Source organism: Pongo pygmaeus, chromosome 2 (genome assembly GCF_028885625.2).
Source record: "Pongo pygmaeus isolate AG05252 chromosome 2, NHGRI_mPonPyg2-v2.0_pri, whole genome shotgun sequence".
NCBI lineage: Eukaryota > Metazoa > Chordata > Mammalia > Primates > Hominidae > Pongo > Pongo pygmaeus.
The window spans coordinates 143,321,128-143,341,723 of NC_085930.1; the positions used below are offsets into that span (position 1 = coordinate 143,321,128).

The window sequence follows — 20,596 nt, forward strand, 5'->3', positions numbered from 1 at the left end:
TGAGGAGAGCCAGCTCCCCCATGCTGGTAACCCCAGTTGGCTGGCCTTTCATCACTACCTGCCAGCGCCTTTCTATAGAGAAGCTGGTCCACCTGTATTTCAGAGAGCAATTCCCTGAGAGGCTCCAATCCTCCAGGGCCTCCAGAGTCCTCCTGTTTCATATGGGGCATGGGGGAAGTCACTGCCTCTGAATTTGATCAGATAATTTCCTTATAGGTTAGGACATCAACTCTCAGAGCAAGTGTGATGAACTCTTATGGCTGAGCCTGTCAGAACACTTAGACACCAGGGCCCAGTATTTAATGCACAGCAGTTAACCAGGGTGGGCATGAGGGTCTCTAACTTGGCCTCCTGTCACCATTGCTGTGGGGCCCTCCTGTCTCTATCTTGTCATGTGCTCAGATCCAGTCAACTGTAGAGTCAGTGATGCCCTTGCCTGCCTTCCCCAAGTCCCCAGAGCCTGTCCCCAAAAAGAGAGGACTCCCAATGAAGATGCCTCTCACTCTGCCTTGCCGTGGCAAACTCACTGGGTGGGATGCCCTGGGAAGGCTCAGTCTCAGCAGAAGAGGCCGCAGAACTGCTATGGGTCAGGACAAGGGAGGGCTTGGATGCCATGAGCCAGCAGGAGGGAGGCTGGTTTCCAGGGGAGATGAGGAAGCAGAGATATGTGAAGGTTAACAGCTGAGGCCTTGCTGGGGCTCAGACTGCCCAGCTCTGACTCTTGCTGGCCATGTGATCTTGAACACATGACAGCCTTTCCAAGCCTCAGTTTACTCATCTGTAATTTGAGGATGGTAAAGAGGAGTACCTGTCAAACAGGATTGCTGTGAAGCTTAAGTTACACGAGAATAAGTGCATAAGTGGCTTGGCAGGGTGTCTGGCACATGGTTAGCATTCAACAAATGTTGAATGTTGAATAGTGATGACAGTAATAGTGATGATGATGACAGCAGTGCGCTCTGAGGCCCATGGGCTTTACTTCTTGATCTCATGGTGAGGGGAAGACTCAGACTGTGCAGCCTCTTGCTGCTTCCCATGAGACGCACGGAGAGGAAAAGGGTTTTCCAACACCCACAGGAGCAGAGAGGACCCTGCTCCCCATAGTCTGAGCTCCACATCCTGGGCTGTCGCTGGCCAGAGCATCAGGTCTGGGCACACGTCTGCAGGGGAGGTCACGGCTAGCGGCGAATCACTTACCTTGGCTGTCATAGGAAGTGATGACCTGGGGCTGCTGAGGGTGCTGCTTCTCCACCAAGTTTTCTATTTAAGGAAGACAGAGAGGCCTGCAGTGACCACTGGGGAATTTTCCCCAGGCAGAGCAAAGAGCTGTATGTGTTTGCGGGAAAGGTGGGCTGGCGGGGGCCAAGCACATCCCCAGGCCTAAATGTGTGCACACCCTCACAGTGTGCACATGTGCAAACCAGCACGACACTGTGCATGGAGACAAATGCCTGGAAGCCCCTGTGCACACACCCCTTGCGCCTCTTAGCAGGTGCCAGCACAGGCTGGGTTTCTTCTGGAACAGGCTACCAGTCTTCCATGGTCTTTGTAGCCATAACTCCCAACTTTGTCACCAGGCACAGTTTCAAAAGCACTGAATACACAGATGCCTCATTGATCTTCACACATTTCTGTGGAGCAGGCTGGGAGGTTCTGACCTGGGACTTGAACCTCAGGTCTTCTGACTCCCAGTTGAGTCTCCTGCTTCTTTTTTTTGAGACCGAGTCTCGCTCTGTCGCCCAGGGTAGAGTGCAGTGGCGCGATGTCTGCTCACTGCAAGCTCCACCTCCTGGGTTCATGCCATTCTCCTGCCTCAGCCTCCGGAGTAGCTGGGACTACAGGTGTCCACCACCACGCCCGGCTAATTTTTTGTATTTTTAGTAGAGACGGGGTTTCACCATGTTAGCCAGGAAGGTCTTGATCTCCTGACCTTGTGATTCACCCGCCTCAGCCTCTCAAAGTGCTGGGATTGCAGGCATGAGCGACCGCGCCCAGCCAAGCCTCCTGCTTCTTGATGAGAAGAACAGGGGGCCAGCCTGCCTCCTACCCCAGCCTAGGAGATGGGATGATGTGTAGTTTGGTTCTGTTTCACAAACATTTGCAGGGCATGCACTCTACGCACATTCTCTCCACACGCAGGGATATTTCTGTCCCTGGGACACAGAGTTGTCCTCAGAGCCTAGTGGGGTCAGGCTGCTGTGGAGTGATGCCTAGTTCCTGCTATAGGCCAAGAAGCGGGAGCTCACAGGCTTACTTGCCCTCCTACGGGAAGCATGACCTTTCCTCCCTTCTTTACAGCTGCTGCTGTAGCCTGCTCTTACTGAAGCTGCCCTTGAACCTCTGCTTCAGAGGGGTGGGGGGAAGGCTGGGCAAGGGGAGGATGGTGGCAGCTGGAGGTTCCCACACCACTACCACTCTGGCCTGCCATCTTCTCTCTATAGCTTCCTGCTGGCTTGCAGTGGGCTTGTCACTGGAAGTGACCACTGAGACCAGTGCCTCAGTCTGGAAACAAGTATGCCTCTGGGGCATTGGCCTGAACAGGTCCATTTAGATGATTCTTCTTGTGCAGATCAGCCACTTAGTGGTTCCCATGCCTGGGCCCATGCAGAAGCCAATCAAGGTGGGGGGTGAGGTACTGAGCCAGGCTGGATTTGTGATCCATCTGACAGGGTCCTGTCCTGGAAAGCCTGCCTCCTCCAGCCTTCTCCTATGAACAGGCCCAGCTAGGTCCCTGAGCCCCACACTAGTCAACCAAGGGCTAGGTCCACTGTGTATTCCAATACAGGGTTATGTGGCATGCGGGACTGGAGCCCCAGACCAGGCGAGGACAGGGAGGCCAGGGCCGCCTTCTGCAGGCACAGCTGGCAGTGCCTCGGCTGGCTGAGGGAGGAAACAAGATCCGGGAAGGGAATCCTCAAGGAGGGTGATTGGCTGGCATAGCTGCTGTGGGGTATTTATAGTCAAGGCTGCACAATTGGTTTCCCTTTAGCTGTGGGGCGTCTGTTCCTGTGCTACTAGGCAGACTTTGTCCAGGACCAAGGAAAGTAGCCAATCACAGCAGCGGAAGCCCGTTGCTGGGCAAGCTATTGGGGTGGGGTAGGGGGGTGAGCAGGCGGCTGGGCCCAAACACCTGCTGCTTCGAAAAGTTTGGAGCTCTCTAGTCTCAACACCCTGCCAATGTTCCAGCCCAAGCAGTGCACGGGGTAGCAAGAGGGGGAAAATGTGCCCTTCTGGATCCACCCCATGCTCAGCAGCGTCTGTGTGCACTCCACCAGCACATGCCATCAGCCACTTCCTTCTAAGATGGAAGCCATCCAGTTACCAGGGCTGGGCGGCCTGCTGGTTACCAGGGCTGGGTGTCTTGGGCACCAGTAAGGCAGGTATGAGAAAAGGTCAGCTTCAATACCTGCACTCAGAATCTCGACATCAGAAAACACAGAAAGAAACTAATTTTAATTTCTGCATGCATGCAAACGTACTGTTTGAAAAATAAATGAAATTTTGCTTTACACATGTTGGTGGAGTGGTAGAAGCGTCATTTTTTCTGGGCTCAGGCCCTCTGTAGAGCCTCTCTCCAGCCCTGCATTTACCTGAAACTCCCAGTTCTCGTGGTGGTTTTGCAAGAACTATTTTAATCATCTTCTATCAGCTGACACATAGTGCTAAGACCCACTTCATGTCTTTTACAAGAGTCTTGTAATGGTCTTGTAATAGTCAATGTGTCACTTTGTGTTTTGTGATATTTTTCCACTAAACTTCTCCCAAATCAGAAACCCGGAAGATGGTAAAAATAGAATGAATTCAGTATATTTCAATCCTCTCCTGATGTAATAACATGCCTGAGAAGCCCTAAGATAAGTGTCAGACAACTCAGGCAAGGTATGAGACAGCTGCAACCAACAAGGATGCTGTGCTTCTTTGTTTCCACCTGTGGTTGCTTGCCCACTCACCCACTCACACATGGGCTTAGCATGCATATCTTCCATGCCCTGCATGGCCATTTCTGTGGCTAACAGGTCTCTAGGGGTCTGATTCTTATTAAAATTCTCAATAACCCATAGCAGAGTTTTGTTAGCTTTGGCGTCTACTTCAGTACAGCTAAAGCTGGCATGTCTACCAGCTGATGGCCCCTGTAGCAAGATTACAGGGAAGCCATTGCACCCACGCATGCTTGTCAGGGTGGCTCCCTGGCAGTGGTGGGGTGAGGATGGGGAGTGTGTCTTGAGGACTCCTACCAAAGGCAGGGGACACAGGAAGACTCTTCAACTCCAGGGTATTGAGACTCACCTGCAGTGCATTATAATTCCAATCATTTTAACGTAGCTCCCCTGAGGGTAGTGTTCTTGGCTGTCTTTTTCCCTGTTTCATTTCCAATATTTAGAATCATGCCTGGCACAAAGTAAGCACTATAGGCATTTGTGAACAGAATGAGTGAATGAATTCACTTTTAGAACTTCATCTTTCCCTTTCATTATTGTCAGAAGGATGGTAGAACATAGCAGTTTAGTCCTATTCACCTGCAATCCTATTTTCCCATTTGTGTCATGGAGAGTGGTTCCTTTAGACTGGCATTTGATAAGCCAGTCATCTGATCCTAGGGGTCACATAGCTGTGGGCTGATGGAGTTCTCTACTGGGGCTCTGGGAGTAGAGGTTTGGTCTCTATTAGAACCTTCACGTGCCCACTGTGCAGTGTCCCTGATGTTTGTCCCTGGAGGCTGGGCTAATGAACCCTAAAGGGAATAGAATAAAGCCCATTATAGTTGGCCCCTTAGTGTTACCAGAGAGATCCTGGGCCTGGGGCAGCAGATGCCTGGCACCGGAAAAAAGAGGCTTTGGAAGCTGACTTCTTATTGTATTTTGGGTCCCAGGCCAGCAGGGAGCTATAGAACCCTTGAGTGGCATCTTCTCAGGCTTCAAGTCATACTGTCCCAAGGCAGACCACTATCCTCTCTGTTGGGAAACATTTTCAAAAGATAGATGGCTGCCTCTCATAGGAGCACAATCAAACCTCACCATCCCAAGGGATGTTAAGTCCTCCCCTACAGCTCAGCCAGCAAACAAATGGGTGCTCAAGTTCCTGGCACTGCTCTTCAGCCGCAGCCTCCAGGAGAGCAGGGGACCTGACTACAGGGAACACTTCCCATAGTCACAGTGGCCCTAGAGGCCTGGCTGGGTCAGGAGCAGCCACTTTCTGTTCAGTGGTTAGATGTCTAGGGCTAGTCTTCAAATGAGTGAAACCCAATTCTTCCAGTTATTATTCAATGTATTAAATCCTATAGGTTGAAAGGAAAAAGAGAATTTACCGTGAAAGTCATTTCCTTCTAATTTCTGCCATCTTCGGACTCCATTTCCAACACCTTGGAATCCTGCAAAATAACAAGTTTCTCTGAGGTGGGAGACTCAGGGCAAAAGAGTGATGTACCAGTTGCAGACTTATCTAGGTTATGGTAGAGCAGGTGGATCTTGGCTCTCTTGGAATCTGAGAGAGGCTGCCCATGAATAAGATGCCCTTGAGGGAATGAATGCAACTCTCAAAATTAAAAACATTTAAAAACTGTTAAAACAGTTTTCAAGGGCAGCGGGGTTGGTTATCAGGATCATTCAGGGAGAATTTTTGTAGTACAGATGCCCATTTTCCACTTCCACCTCTCCACTGCATACATATGAAAGCATTATTTTAGAAGTCATTTGCTATCCACGTTGCCTGCCTATTTCTGTATGTGGTGAATCACCCACTTTTAGAGTCTTGATATAGAGTCGGGGGAGTGGGCTAAGACCGTCAATCCCAATGGGAATGGAAAATGACAGTTGCCAGTTCTCTTGGCCTCCCTTGCAGCTAGAGGGTAAACACGTATGACCTAGCCATGGCCAATCTGATGTACCTGTGTTTCACTCTGCCTTGGGACCTTGTGATGCAACAGGGAAGAGAAGGAAAGCTCTCACTCTGGCTGCGGCAAGGTCGAGTTCCTGGCACAGCATGGGGATACGTTCTGGCAGCGGGAGCTGCTGCAATAAAATTGAGATCCTGGCGTGGAAGGAGTATTCAGTGCTCCTTGGTGGCCGAGGAGGTTTCCTCACTAGACCAGCTCTGTGGTGCTGCTTATGGCACTGTTCCTGGAAGCTCAGCCTTGAGTCTTATTCTCCAGCCCTCTCAACCACTCAGGGGCTGCCACTCCCTTCTTAACACCCTTCTTTTCTGCAGAGTTCCCCATGGCCAGTGCCAGTGACTTACCACTTGGAACCCTCATGACACACCTATGGAGTAGGATACACAAACCACATAGACTTTTGAGATAAGACCTAAGACTTCAAAGCTCATTGGGTCTTGCCCCAGGCAGCTATAGGCTATATCCTCTACTGCCGCAGAAGTATATGCACTCTACTTTCCGATAGGAGTTGAGGGCTTTCAGGTGCGTTTTGGAGAAGCACTGTTCTAGGGAAATGACTGGGACGCTGCTAGGGCCTTACAGAAATGGGAGAGAACATCTGCTGGTTCTGCAGCCCAAATTCCTAGTGACCTAGCCTGTCCACACTGTCCTTGCCTTCTTGTCCCCCTGACTCTTTTCTTCCACAAGTCCACCGGCAGAAGGGCTACTCGTTACGGATTACTCCATCCTCTGCATTGCAACAATAATTGAGCTTTGATCTTTTCTGACATGGAGCCTAGTCCCTCTTTTACATAGCCAAGGAAGATGCACTCTCCAGTGGAGGACCTGGAGTGCGGAGAAGAAAGGAGGAGATACCTGGAAGTGAGCAAGAGTTTGTTTTAGATTTTGCACCCATGGGAGGCTTCAGAACAAGCTGGTCTTGTTGGGCATTTTCCTCCCTTAGGCTGTTTTTCGAGGAGAGGGTCTGCAGGCTGGCTTAGCCTGGGGTCTATGAATATCATCGCTGCCCACCAGGCATCAAAAGCCATGCACTTTCCCTCTTCTCTGCTCTGGTTATGAATAAGTGACACAGATCTCTACACTGTCATTCATAGCATCGGTGAGAAACAGCCGTCAGAAAAATATTTGGAGAAAAAGATCAGCAGAAAGGGCCCAGCCATTAGGGGTCTTTTTTCTCTGTCATAGTCGCAAGTGTGCATACATTAGTCTGGAGTCATGACGAGTTTGTGCTAGGTGTTGGGCACCTCTCAGGGCAGTCCTGATGCCTGGTGTTTCCTGGGTTTCTCTGCGTTCTTTGCCCTTTCTAGTGTCAGAGCCTTTAGAAGTGATGTGATCAGAGAGGATTGGGAGTAGGAGACTCGTGGGCTGACCTGGAACTAGGCCTCGACACACACTGGAGAAGGCATTCTGGACTGTGGTACATGTATTCAGAGCAGTCTCATTTCTATCAAGAAGTTGATGCCCTCTGTTGACTTTCTAATTACAAATACCCTGGGCAGGCCATTTCCCCTTCTCCCAAGAGCAGGTCTGAGAACTAAAGAGCCAACGAATCCAAACAACTCCTGCTTCAGTCAAGAATCAGCCCTGAGACTAGAGTGCCTGTCAACACACTCCGCCCTCTAGATTCTGTTTCTTTCCTCTGCCTGCCTTCCCAAGAGGTTCCCAGGGCTCTGGAGGCAGCTCCAGCCTATGTGGCTGGTAGTGGCAAGGCCATCCACAGCAGCATTACTTTAGCAAGGCAGGTGGAAGGTGGATGTTCAATGAGCACAGAGGCTCTGGGGACAGAAGAACGAAGGGCAGAGCAGCAGCAGGAATTCCAAGGAGCTCCAGAGCTGGAGGGGAGGAGAGAGGCAGAAGTCATTCTCCTGCATGGGCTGTCAGGCCTAACTCCTAAAGAACTGGCCCGCAGTCCGCCTAGTGCATCCTCACACCAGCCTCGGAGACAGCTTGCCATCCAGGACCCTGAGGTTCTCTGGCTTTTCAGGGGCTTATTTAACCTCTATTATCATCCATCTGTACTCCATTCACATTGTGTTCTGTCGTCTGGAGAACAGAGAGGCCCGGATCCTGCTTTCCACAATGACTCTATAAACAGTCACTTTATTTTACCAATCTACAATTTACAAATTTACCCAGAAAGTGTGTAGGACAAGTAAAATTGATGGATAAGTTCAAGTGGAGACAGCAGGTTTCAAATCTTACCCTATCCAAACCTGCTTTCCTTTTACGCCTTTCATGCCTTCCATCTATAGGAGGCTGGGAGAAAGTCTCAAGAAAGGAGAAACTGAGGCTGTAAATTGTGCAAGGCCACACAGGGAGCTCCCCATCTAAAAGTCTGACTCAGCACAACGGTTTCCCAGCGTCCCCTGTGCCCTGCAGTGTGCTGTGAGGGGGAGCAGGCCTCTGCTACCCATGAGTCAGCCCTGAGGCTCTGGCCACCTTCCTCCAGGGTATCTTCCAATCTTGCTCTACACCCGTCAGGGAGTGGCTGGGAGGAAAAAGACTCCCAGGGGTGACGGAAGCACCCGCAGGCCTGCACAGGGAGTCAAACTGGGGCAATCACGGGGCTGCGCGTTGCCACGGGACTGCGCGTTGCCACGGGACGCCGGTGCCACTACGGGGAAGCGACGGCAGCCATGGGGGAGAGGGTCGGGTTCGCTGACCTCGTTCGGGGGAGCAATGGGCGCCCCCCGGCGGGCGAGCCCTTGTGGCAAGGAGGCCGAGGTGCCGGGGGACCCGGGGACCCCGGTCGGGCGCGCGTTACCTCCTCGGCGCTGCAGCAGCACTCTGGGGTTCGCCTGCTGGTCTGAGGGCGTACCCTGTGCGGCGCGCCGCTTCTCCGAGTGCACGATCAGCAGCATGTCGATAGATACGGCGTTGATGTCCTTCTTCAGCTCCATGATGCCGCCTCCTTTCCGACCTGGGCGCCGCGGCCGCACGCTAGGCTGCTTGCGCTGCAAATGGCCCCGTGCGCGCAGCTGCCCCACACGGGAGAGGGCGAGGGCGCGGGAGAGGGCGCTCCCCCGCCGCTGGAGCCGCAGGGCGCTGTGTTTCGCTGACTCTGCCAAACAAGCCATTAGGGCCCGCCTGGGAGGGCGCTACCCTAATGAAGCGGCTCTAAGTCACCTTTGAAAGGAAATCCCCGGGCCCAAGCCTTGACCTGCACCGGGGCCATAGTCAGTAGAGGCGGCCGGTCCAGAGCCTCCCTCCCTGCTCCCCTGCCTCCCGCCCGGTGCACTTGAAGCGCCGGTCCTGGGCTCCAGGACTTCTCTGGCTGAGCGCTGCCTCATCCCCAGGGTCTCCGGAGGGTTCTCGAGAGGGCCGGAGCCGACCTCCCACGAGAAGCTCCTGGCAAATACAGAAATCGCACAGTGCTGTCAACATTGAGAGTAGGTTCAGGAAAAGGAAAGACAGCAAAGGGGCTCCAGATTGAATTGCAAGATGTGCAGAAATTGGCCAAGTTTTGGCTTTGACCTCGCTCGTTCCCTGGGTTGGTTTTGGAGGTTGACAGCTCTCTCTCCCTAGGAGGGAGTTGGGTAGGGTGTTGGAGTCAGGAGCTCCCCCCAGTTACGGCCCCTGTAGAACTTGGAACATGCCCATTGAGTATCAAGCTAACGATCCTCTTTGATCTGAAACGAAAGTCTTAAAATCTCTCTTCCTTCTAGAAGCCTGGCTCCTGCCCTGTAGGGAAGGAGGGAGGGGGAGAGGAGGAGGCTGGGGCACAGGGAGCTGGACCTGAGAAGCCTTCTATTTTTAGCCCGGCCTGGCCTGCTCAGCCAACAGCAGCAGGGGTTTGGCTGTAGGTCTCAGGAGTGTTTACATAGGCTTCTGCCTGGTACCCCTGGGCACTATGGGCCCACCCTGCTGGGGGCGTTCCTCTAATTCGAGTTTCTACTGTTAATAAATGCCCCCCACATGGAGGCCTTTGCTCTGGGAGCCCTCCCCGCATTGGAGTGTATGGACCCCACCTTGTAGCATGGTCCTGAGAGTTCCCAGATCCTCCTTGGAGCAGCCTGTATCACACAGACTGCATTCCAGTACCAGCTCCATCACTTCCTGGCTGTGTGACCTTGGACCAGCCATTTTCCCTCCACCTTCTCACCCTTATCACTAGGTTGATAAAAATTTCCCACATGGCTGTTGTGAGAACGGCATGAATGTAAGGCGCCTGGTGTATAGAAAGTGGTCTTCACATGGTAGCTGTCATTCTTACTTCATTTTAAGGGTGAGGAAAGGGACAGATGGAGTGACAAGTGACTGATGGAGCAGAGAAGCAGGAGAGATGCCATACAGCCACACCCTGAGATTCTGAAGGTCTTCCTCCAATAACAGTGCCTCAGAGTTTGGTCCCGTGTAAAGGCTGTTGTCTCATTGCATTACCAGCGCCCCACCCCCCACCCTGCCCCCTGACTCACCCACTGGGCATCTGATGGAAGGAGAGGTTGTTGGCTTCCAGTAATGTTGAACTGGAGTCCCTAGAGAGCTGAGGCCACAGACAGACAAGTGGAGATGGCTGACTCCCAAGGCAGGTTTCCTTCTGCTAAAGTGAGTCTTGTCCTGTCTGTATGTGTGCAGGTATACACACACACACACACACAGATGCACACCTGGGAGGCTGGCTAACACTTACTCTCTATGTGGCTGGGGAAGTAAGAACTATGCATTACGCAAAGCTCTTGGGGTGTTGGAGATTGCTGAGGCAGTTCTCAGGTCCCAGAGTCCCCCCAACTACCCTGGTCCAGTCAGTGTTGTCTAACTCCTTCAAGTGTCAGGTTGTCTGAAGTGCTGAAATCAACTAGAAGCCCATGTGCAGCACCCCTGGATGCTGGATGGGTCTGAGTGGTGGTGATGGTGGGGGGAGCTGAAGTCCCCTTTCCTTACACTTGCATTCCCATCTCCCAACCCTTGCTCTCCTGCTGGAAAGTGTCATTGCTAGGAACTCGCAAACTCTGGTGACCCCTCCCAGAACTGCCTCTAGAGAAGGATATTCTGACCTGGGAATGTGCTGCCAGGGGTCTGGGGAGATGGTGTGGAGACCTCCTGTCTCTCTGCTATGTCTGAAGACAGCTTCGGAGCAGGGCCTCTTATCCTCGGCGCTACTGACATTTTGAGCCAGATAATTCTCTTTTGTGGGGCTTTCCTGTATATTGTGGAATGTTTAGCAGCATCCCTGGCCTCTACCCATTAGATGCCAATCACATTCACTTCCCTATTGTGACAACTTAGAATGTCTCCAGACATTGACCAATGTTTCCTTTGGAAAGAATTGCAAAGTGAACACTGCTTTGGAGCAAACTCCTGAAATTGGAGTCACCTCGACTGCTCTGGGAGATGCTGCTGCCCCTGGATCCTGATGCTGCCTGACACCTAGACCCTCTTCTCAGAGGTTTACCCATGGCCATCAGTCCAAGAGCCTAGCTTCTGGGGCCTGCCAGGAGCATAGATGAGATGCTCTTCTTAATGCCAGCTCTATTCCCATCCTTGGCCTGGGTTGACCTAGCTGCTTCCCCTCTTCCCCACTATCCGTTCTTGGGCTGAGAGGGAGACACCATGGGGAAGGTGATGTGGCTGAAGGCATTTGGATGTATCAGGAAAGGGGAAGGAGAGACAAGAGAAGACTGAGGTGGCTGAGATATCATTCAAGTAGAGGCTCTATCCCTTCTGCTCAAATCCTCCCTCCAGCTGCTCACACAATCAACGGGACAAATGACAGAACCCTCAGCCTGCAAATCTCCAGACCCATCTCTTCCTTTTTCCCTACCAAACCCACACATGCTTCAGCAGAAACCATGTCCTCTACACCCCAAACACACCATACTAGGCGCTCCATCCTGCCACCATCTTGAATAAAAAAGATGCAAGGCTCTCTGTATTCTGACCTAAATAATTAATCTGCATCCTTGTCTTAGTATCTGACAAACCAGGGGCTTTCTCCATTCTTGAGCAAAACTTTATTTTAATCAAAATGAGTGGGAAATTCCAGGATACAGAAAGACAAAGAACAGTCAAAATAGCTGTATTGTCACCTTTGTCAAATTCAACACTTAGACACATCCAACTGTCAGTAGCCCTGCATCCACTCCTTTGCTAGAAGGTGAGATTTGTCAGTTGTCTGAATGGTTCTGGGCCCTGAGTTGGTTCTGCTGTCTTGGAGATGAGGAAGGTTCACCAGGGGCAGGGCTTGCTCCTGGCAGTTGAAGCTGTCACCAGAGAGGAGTGTGTTTTGACCCTCACTGTTTTCCCTCAGAAGTGGTAGTTTTGCTGGGAACATCAGTCATAGCTGTTTTTACCACTCTTGGGATTCCAAGAGGAAAGTTTCTCTCTTCCATATAGAGATAGAGTAAGTAAGCCAATGCAAGAAAGGCTTTTGGCAGGGAATTTTCTCCATTGATGACGTGGGGAAGAGGCACACAGAGAGTGGTGTGGGTTGGTGAAGAGTAACAGACCAAGTTCCAGTCTCCTAACTCCCTCAGCCTACCCTGAGATGAGTGAATCCTTACATGGGATACTGGATACCTTTCCCAGAAACCTTTCCACAGCTAGTGTAGGCTTCCCATGGCCTCTTGACTGGCCTGGCTTAGCTTGCTTCTGCTTCTGAGCCTTTGCTATTGCTATGATTTCTGCCTGGAAAACCCCTTTGGACTTCCCTGGCAAGTACAATTTAGGCATCCTCCCCCTGTGGGGAGGGTCTCATGAATGTGGTTTCACAGTTGGAGGGCGGGTATAGAAGGAACTGGAGCCATTCCCTCCCCTCTACTTTGAAGCCTTCCTGGGTACCCCAGTCCTTGGAGCTTCTGGGGAATGCCAGTTCTCTGTGGTGCCTCTTTTTACAATCCCAATAGTTAATTTGGAAGCTCACCCCTGCTCTTGTCCCACACCCACCAAATTTGGAAATCATATCAATCCCCTCTGGAGCAGTTATGCCAGGCAAACCTGTTTCCAGACACTGTCTCCCAGTAGGGTGATAGTGAACAATGTACTTAACCTCTCTGAGCCTCAGTTTTCCTGTCAAGTGGGTGAGGGTGTTGCTGGGATTAAATGAGATAAAGTACTTAGCTATGGGTAGTTATAGCTATGGCAACTTCCTGTATTCCGGTCAGACCCCCTGCTGGGTCCTGCTCTGGGGAAGGTCTCATGGATGTGGTTTCACAGTTGGAGATGGAGTATAGAAGGAACTGGAGCCATCTCTAACCTCCGTGTTGCCTTCCTTCTCGTATCACTGCTCTGTGGCCACTGTTCTACAATCACAGAAAAACTCAGTGAGCCACAGAATCCATTCCTTGAAGAACTGATGTCAGATCTGTGTGGCTGCAGCCTGTTTGGCAGGAGTTATGGCACAGCACAGTTCTGCTTCCTTCTCAACCCAATGGCACTTGTGAACTCTCTGTGTGCATTCAATAGGATAAACCTTTGCATTATCTCCATTTTATAGATGAGAAAACAGAGGCTTAGAAACCTAATGTGACCTACCCAAGGTCTCACATGTGTCTTACAGGTAGCAGGGGACACCCAACCCTTGACACCCCACCCAACTCTGTATGCTCCAAAGCTCATGTGCTGAACAACACCTGCCCCCCTACCCTATATGACCATAACATGCCCATGAGCTGAGGCTGCATAGTGCCCAGGCCAAGGAAAAGATCAGCTGTCAGGCTGTGGGGAAGATGGTCTTAACAATCATGATGAACACACCTTGACTTGGGGTTTCAAGACCTCTGTTGAGGTTCTTGGAAAAATTCTTTGAGCTCAAGCCCTGAGCTGGGCCTTTGGGGGACAGATTTTACAGGCTCTGTGGCATCAGTTGTTTTGGGTGGGGAGAGAACTGGTGGCAGTGGCAGTAGTAAAAAGTTGGTGGCTGGGAGCATTCAGCAGTCTTCAGGAGCAGTAGCCCTGCCAGGGATGGAGAGGAAGTGTGTTGTGATAGTTCCATACCGTTCTGGGGTGAGGATGGTTACACTGTAAAGAGAGCTTTCCACCTCTGCTAGGTTTGCCATGAAGACATTTCCCAGCACAGATGACGGCTTGTTCTTGAGACCCTACTATGTGCAATGCCATAGGATGAAATGAAAGAGTAAGCACAGGGGAGGGGCACCTGTCCTCCCAGAGAGGAGGGGCCAAGAAGGCTACATCCCCAAACAGTGTCCTCAGGGATGAATGAGTAGGAGAGAGGGACAGGGCTTTCCAGGCAAGAAGGAGCCTGAGCAGGAAATAGGAGGGGCTGGAAGGAGTGATGGAGGTGAGAGAGAAAAAGGCGTGTCTCAGGAAGTGAAAGCAGGGCAGTCTGGTTGGTGCTATGGTGCAGGGGAAGAGCACTGAGAGGAGCGGAAGAGCAGCCAAGGCCAGTCTGCTGTGGGTGAAGCTTCAGCTGCCCACCTGAGCGGCGATGCTGATGCTGGTCAGCAGGGATGGGAGAGCAGGGACTGTTCACAAGTGTGAGGGTGCAGTTCCCACGGTTGCCTTAGGCATGATCAAAACCACTGTCACCTGAAACTGGCCTTCTGGAGAAGATGCTAGGCAAGGGTGGTGATGGTAGGAAGAGACAGTCAAGTACCACATACAGATGCTGTGTAAGAAAAGGAGGATCTTTTGGGGTAGTGTGGGGCAGAGTGCCTGGGTGAGGTGGGGAACTGGGCTCAGATGGAGAGGACAGGCAGGGGAGACACAGGGCCTCCACCCAAGCTGAAGGGCCAGGCCCCAGCTCAGTTGTCAGACTCAGGCGACCCCTCTGGGTGGGCTGGGTCATAAAGTCCCACAGGGCATCAGGAGACAAGATGCTCTGTCAAATTCAGGCTCATTACTAACAATTTAGAAAGTGCAAGAACTATATAAAGAAGAAAATAAAGCCACCTAAATCCCGTCATCTCACCATCTAGAGGTAATCACTCTAAACATTTTGTTATTTAGTATTTCCTTTCATTACGACTACAACATAGAGTATAATAAGTGAACATTTATTATATATAGGTGTGTTAGTCCGTTTTCATGCTGCTGACAAAGACATACCTGAAATTGGGAAGAAAAAGAGGTTTAATTGGACTTACAGTTCTATGTAGTTGGGGAGCCCTCAGAATCATGATGGGAGGCAAAAGACTCTTCTTACATGGCGGCAGCGAAAGACAATGAGGAAGAAGCAAAAGCAGAAACCCCTGATAAACCCATCAGATCTTGTGAGACTTATTCACTGTAAGGAGAACAGCATGGGAAAGACTGGCCTCTGTGATTCAATTGCCTCCCCCTGGGTCCCTCCCACAACACACAGGAATTCTAGGAGATACAATTCAAGTTGAGATTTTGGCGGAGACACAGCCAAACCATATCAATTGGTGTAAAATAAAAATGAATATTTTTATTTAAAAACCATAATTGGTATTGTACCATATATAGTTTGGTATCATGATTTTTTTTTCACTCAACCTGTAATGAATAGTTTACTAAAAACTCTTCAAAAGCTAATTTAAAAGATTGCTTAGTCACTTTTTATACTGATGTGCCACAATCCATTTTTCTATTTTCTCATTGTTGGACTTTTAGTTTGTTTGCATTGTCTACTTTTATAAATAATGTGATAATAAATATCCTTGACTATATTTCTGGTTATTTCCTTAGAATAGATTCTTGGAAGTGGAATTACTGAGTCAAAGACTATGACTATTTTAAAGATTGATATATATATATATATATATATATATATATATATATATATATGAAATGTCAAATTGCCTTCCAGAAAGACTGTGCCTATTTACACTCATTAGCTGTGTATGTCAACCTCTCCATACACTATCACAAGCATTGAAAACTATCGGTACATCAACCTTTGCCATTATGATAATTGATATATTGTAACCTTTTTATTTTATTTATTTATTTTTTTGAGACGAAGTCTCGTTCTGTCACCCAGGCTGGAGTGCAGTGGTGCAATCTCGGCTCACTGCAACCTCTGCCTCCTGGGTTCAAGCGATTCTCCTGACTCAGCCTCTGGAGTAGCTGGGGCTACAGGTGTGTGCCACCACGCCCGGCTAATTTTTTGTATTTTTAGTAGAGATGGGGTTTCACTGTGTTAGCCAGGATAGTCTCGATCTCCTGACCTTGTGATCTGCCCGCCTCAGCCTCCCAAAGTGCTGGGATTACAGGCGTGAGCCACTGTGCCCGGCCGATACATGGTAACCCTGTCTAATTTTCATTTTTATTACCATGGAGATTGAACAATTTTTAAGCATAAATTTACCTTGTGTGTGTGTATTGTGTGTGCATGTGTGTGTATTTAAAAAATTCATATCCTTAGTTCCTTTTTCCTACTTTAGTGGCACAAATATTTAAATATTGGTTGGAAAAAAAATACTCTTCCAATCTACCTCAGATCTGTTGTGTTTCGTAGCAAAGTCTATGGCAGAGTCATGGTCATAGCTTTGATTACTTGAAGCTCTTTGAGGGCCAGGGGGCCAGGTCATGGTCTTACTCATTCCTGAATCCCCCAACACTTTGTGCCTATGTTTGTTGCACACAGAAAGTGCTCAACAAATGTTTGAATCAAATTGGACAGAATAAATGCTCCCAGCAAGCTGAGACTTCTTCCTTTAGCCTGGAGGTAGAACTGAGCTTTCCAGAGATGTGTAGCATTTGCTCTTCTGTGTCTCTCTCACAGACCTACAGGGAACGAAGAAGAAGGTTAAACGAGGACAAGCAGCTCTGAAGGCACCATCCTCCACATTGACAGAACCATCTGGAGCATGAATTTGGGGAGAGCTTGGTTCTGAGACAGCGCTGCTCAGTCCCATGCAGACACCAGCCCTGCCCCCTGCCCCAATCAGAGTGATAACCCACGATTCATGCTGTTAAGAGCAATTTTCATTCTTAACCTTTCTGGTATGTCTCTTCCTGATCAGTTTGTCAGCCACTCCCTTTCTCAAAGTATTTCTGTTCATGACACCTTAACTGACTTTCCATATTTTTCTGTCCAGAGCTCATTAAAATCTTATCTTCTTGCATATAATAATGTGCAAGTGTGGGAAGCACTGCTTTCCAAATTTCGGGTACTTTGAATTTTGGAGTCTTTACACTCCATGGCATTCTTGGCCCTTTGCTGGGGAGGGAGATGATGAAGATCAATCTGTCTTTCACCACCACTTCCAAAATATCCTGGGCAATGCCAAGAGAGGTATCCAGTGGCACATGAGAGCGCATGGAAAGATTACCTCTTTAACCTAGCCAAGTGTTGATTACCCAGCTATTGAAATGCCCCTTGCATATTCCTCGATCCGCCCCTCTCTCTGACGTAAACAAGGAATCCTCTGCGGGTCAGGCTTCAGAGTCTGCTCCATACCAGTCACCTCCTTCTGTGCAGAATTCTGCATTTTCATTTCCATGAACTCACATAGTCTTCACAATAGCCCAAAGCTGGGCTGATTGATGCCTTTAAGCCCATTTTACTGACAGAGAAAGAAAGGATTGAGAAATCGGTTCACACAGTTCCCCAGTAGCTTCTGGATGGGCCCAGTCCTCCCCTCAAGCCTAATGTGCTTGCCATTCTGCACGTTTCAGTGAAAAGGCATTTTTCCAGGAGCAGGCTGAAATGTGGGCCAGCCACTCCCAGGGCTTAGGCAGTGAGTGCTCCTAGTGGTGGGAGCCCCCTGAGAGAGGACCTCTCCTGGTGGTTCAAGATTGTCTGATCAGGTGGTGAGGAGGAACACAGAAAAGGGCTTTGGAGGATCTGAACAAAACCACGAATGAGCTAAGAGCAGCCTTTTGATTATTACTGTCGACCCCCAGGGGCCTGGCGGGAGGATGTCGGTGTTCATCCGCCCCAAGCAGGAGGAGCCCAGTGGCCTGGATCCCAGGGGGCATGCAGGAGCTTTTTCAGTGTCAGTGCAGACTCCAGCCTTGCCTGTCCCCGGGGCAGAGCTTCTAATAGGAGCCACGGGTATTTTTAGTCTCACGTGTGCAGGCACAGGACAAGGCGAGCTGGACAGGAACAGCTAATAAGCCGCGGTCCTTATTAAGTTGGAAAGGATGAAATGAGGGGATGAGGGGGGAGCCTGGTGGAACTTTTCACACGTCTCATTTTCAGAGAACTCTCTTTCCATAATTCACAGGGAAATATTGAGGTCAGGGTGATTATGCACAGGCCCAGTGGCAGAAGCCTGAAAGTGGGGCGTGTTCAAGTCCTGTGGCCTGCTGGTCCCCTCCTCACAGGGCTCTGCTCTGCCCTCCGGGCAAGGATGTTGCGATGGAGGGATGAGCGGCTTTGGGGCTTGGCTGTCAAGGCTCCTGGGGTGGGGGTGGGGGCTTTGAAAAGGACTAAATTAGAAACCAGTTCCTAATATGATCCTCAAAGTCACAGGGGATAGTTGAGTGGTATCAACTATTATCCTGAGTTCACAGATGAGGAAATAGAGGCTCAGGGAGGTGCGGGACTTGGTAAGATCATGTAGTTCAGAAGTGGCAGAGCTAGGATTCACACTCAGTGTCCTAGACCAAGGTCTATCATTATTTGCCCCCAAAGATAGGCAGTTGTGTGTAAGACTCATTGTTCATTTTACTTAACTCACAAACATCTTTTTTTTCTATGCCAACTCTGTATCAGGAACTTTATCACTGGAATGGGGCAGTGAGGATGATACAATTCCTGCTCTCAAGGAGCTCTCAATTTAGTGAGGGCAACATAGCATCAACTCCCAGCTGGACTTTGGTGCAGTGAGTGTGCAAGCTTGTCCTGTGGGCAAAGCAGACTGGGAAGTGAAATTGGCAGCTTTCCAACCTTCGGTGTTGAGTGTGAGGACAGTCAAGGCTCCACTAGTACAGTCCATTTTCCTTCTGTATGGCCTCTTCTGAGGTTGAGACTGGAGAGTGGGCTAGGAAGGGGCAAGTAAGTCCTCAGCCCCTTTCTGGGCCCTGCGGCTCTAAGCATTGTGATGCTTGGAGTCTGTGGCAGGACTCCCTTAGTGAGGATATGGGCAAGGCTGGAATGCAGGTAGCACCCGGGACTGGCTGTTGTCAGCTACCCACTTCCTCACCACCCCCATCTTTATGGTTTGAGAACAATGGGAGAGAGAATGAAAATTGTGATTTGGGGGTGAAAACATTTTAGTGAGTTTCTTGCAACCTTCCTGCCAAGCCCAAAGCCAGCCATGGCATATATGCTTCTGTCCATCTATTTATCCCTCCACTCCACCACATACTTGAGCACCATGCTCTTTCATATCCATCCATCCACTCCATCTATCCGATCCATTCCACTTAGCTATTCCTTCCATTGCAACCTAGACACCACTGTGCAAACCATCAGCCAACCCCACCCTTCTATTCCATCCATCTAATATGCTTTGTCCATTCACCCATTCTTTATTCATTCAGTTGACCCCCCCCACCATTCCCATCCAATTACGATTCCTTCATTCCATCTGTAATCAACACTATGTTCTAGGACTGTGTCTGATGTTGTGGGGACACACAGATGAACGAATCTCTCTCTTGTAGTTGACCTAGAAGACAGCGTGTAGATCCACTTATGAAGATAACAATGGAATTGAAGAGGGTCCCAAGAGAAGAAACACAAAGAATCTGGATGAAGGGGAAGAGAGAGAGCTGAATGAGGAGAAATTGAAATGCTTGGCACTCTCCTTTCTGGGAAGATATTATGAAAAGAGAGAGAGGATAAAGGGGAAAAAGGGAAGGAAGACAGGAAGGCTGGAAGGCTGGAAGGCAGGAGGCAGGAAGGAAGAGGGGAAGGAAGGAAGGAGTAGGGAAAGAAGGTGATATGGGATGAATATTTGTGTCCCCCCCTCAAATTCATATGTTGAGATCCTAACTCCTAAGGTGATAATATCAAGAGGTGGAGCCTTTGGGAAGTGATTAAGTCATAAGGCTGGAGCCCTTATAGATCGCATTAGTGCCCTTGTAAAAGCAGTTCGAAAAACCTCCTTTGCTCCTTCCGCCATGTGAGAACATAGCAAGAAGGTGCCGGCTGGGCACGGTGGCTCATGCCTGTAATCCCAGCACTGTGGAGGCTGAGGCGGGTAGATCACCTGAGGTCAGGAGTTCGAGACCAGCTGGGCCAACATGGTGAAACCCGGCCTCTACTACAAATACAAAAATTAGCTGGGTGTGGTGATGCATGCTGGTAATCCCAGCTACCCGGGAGGCTGAGGTAGGAGAATTGCTTGAACTCAGGAGGCAGAGCTTGTAGTGAGCCGAGATCACGCCATTACACTCTAGCCTGGGAGACAGAGTGAGACTTCATCTCAGAAAAAAAAAAGAAGGTGCTGTCTTTGAACCAGGAAGTGTGCTCTCAACAGACACAGAATTTGCTGCCACCTTCATCTTGGATTTCCCAGTGTCTAGAGCTGTAAGAAATAAATTTCTGTTGTCTATAAGCCACCCAGTTAATGGTATTTTGTAATAGAAGCCCAAATGAACTAAGACAGTGGTAAAGAAGGAAGGAAAAATATGTATTGGGTGCCCACTCTATGCTGGGCCCTATGCTAGGTGCCTTTACAATCTTAATCATCCCAACAACCTTTTGAGGTGGTTAGTTGCCTGCATTTTAGAGATGAGGAACTGGGCTCTGAGAAGGCAGCTATTCAGCATGAATAAAACACAAGGAGCAGGGCTAGTTCAAATATGTTTGCTAATACAGAGCATCAGAGTGGAGTTTCAAGCAAACATGTCTAGGACAATTGAAAAGCATGCCACTTGACAGATAGCTTC

The 20,596-nt window shown here is 49.8% G+C and overlaps 1 protein-coding gene and 1 long non-coding RNA gene across 3 annotated transcripts in view; one reads left to right on the top strand and one right to left on the bottom strand.

The window, feature by feature from the left end:
- The window catches only part of KY (kyphoscoliosis peptidase), a 51,244-nt gene extending 42,392 nt beyond the window's left edge, over window positions 1-8,852 (bottom strand). The window contains exons 1-3 of one of the 2 annotated variants that reach the window (XM_054483517.1): window positions 8,655-8,852; window positions 5,306-5,368; window positions 1,198-1,260 (exon numbers count right to left, since the gene is read on the bottom strand). In XM_054483517.1, the coding sequence (XP_054339492.1) occupies window positions 1,198-1,260; window positions 5,306-5,368; window positions 8,655-8,790 (262 nt within the window). In that variant the 5' untranslated portion in view covers window positions 8,791-8,852. The remainder of the gene's footprint in view (window positions 1-1,197; window positions 1,261-5,305; window positions 5,369-8,654) is intronic. The other variant, XM_054483519.1, reaches the window with a different exon arrangement.
- The window catches only part of LOC134739185 (uncharacterized), an 86,283-nt gene extending 66,351 nt beyond the window's left edge, over window positions 1-19,932 (top strand). The window contains exons 4-5 of the long non-coding RNA XR_010125760.1: window positions 16,536-16,756; window positions 19,367-19,932. This is a non-coding gene — a long non-coding RNA (uncharacterized LOC134739185). The remainder of the gene's footprint in view (window positions 1-16,535; window positions 16,757-19,366) is intronic.
- The last annotated feature ends 664 nt before the right edge of the window (window positions 19,933-20,596 follow it).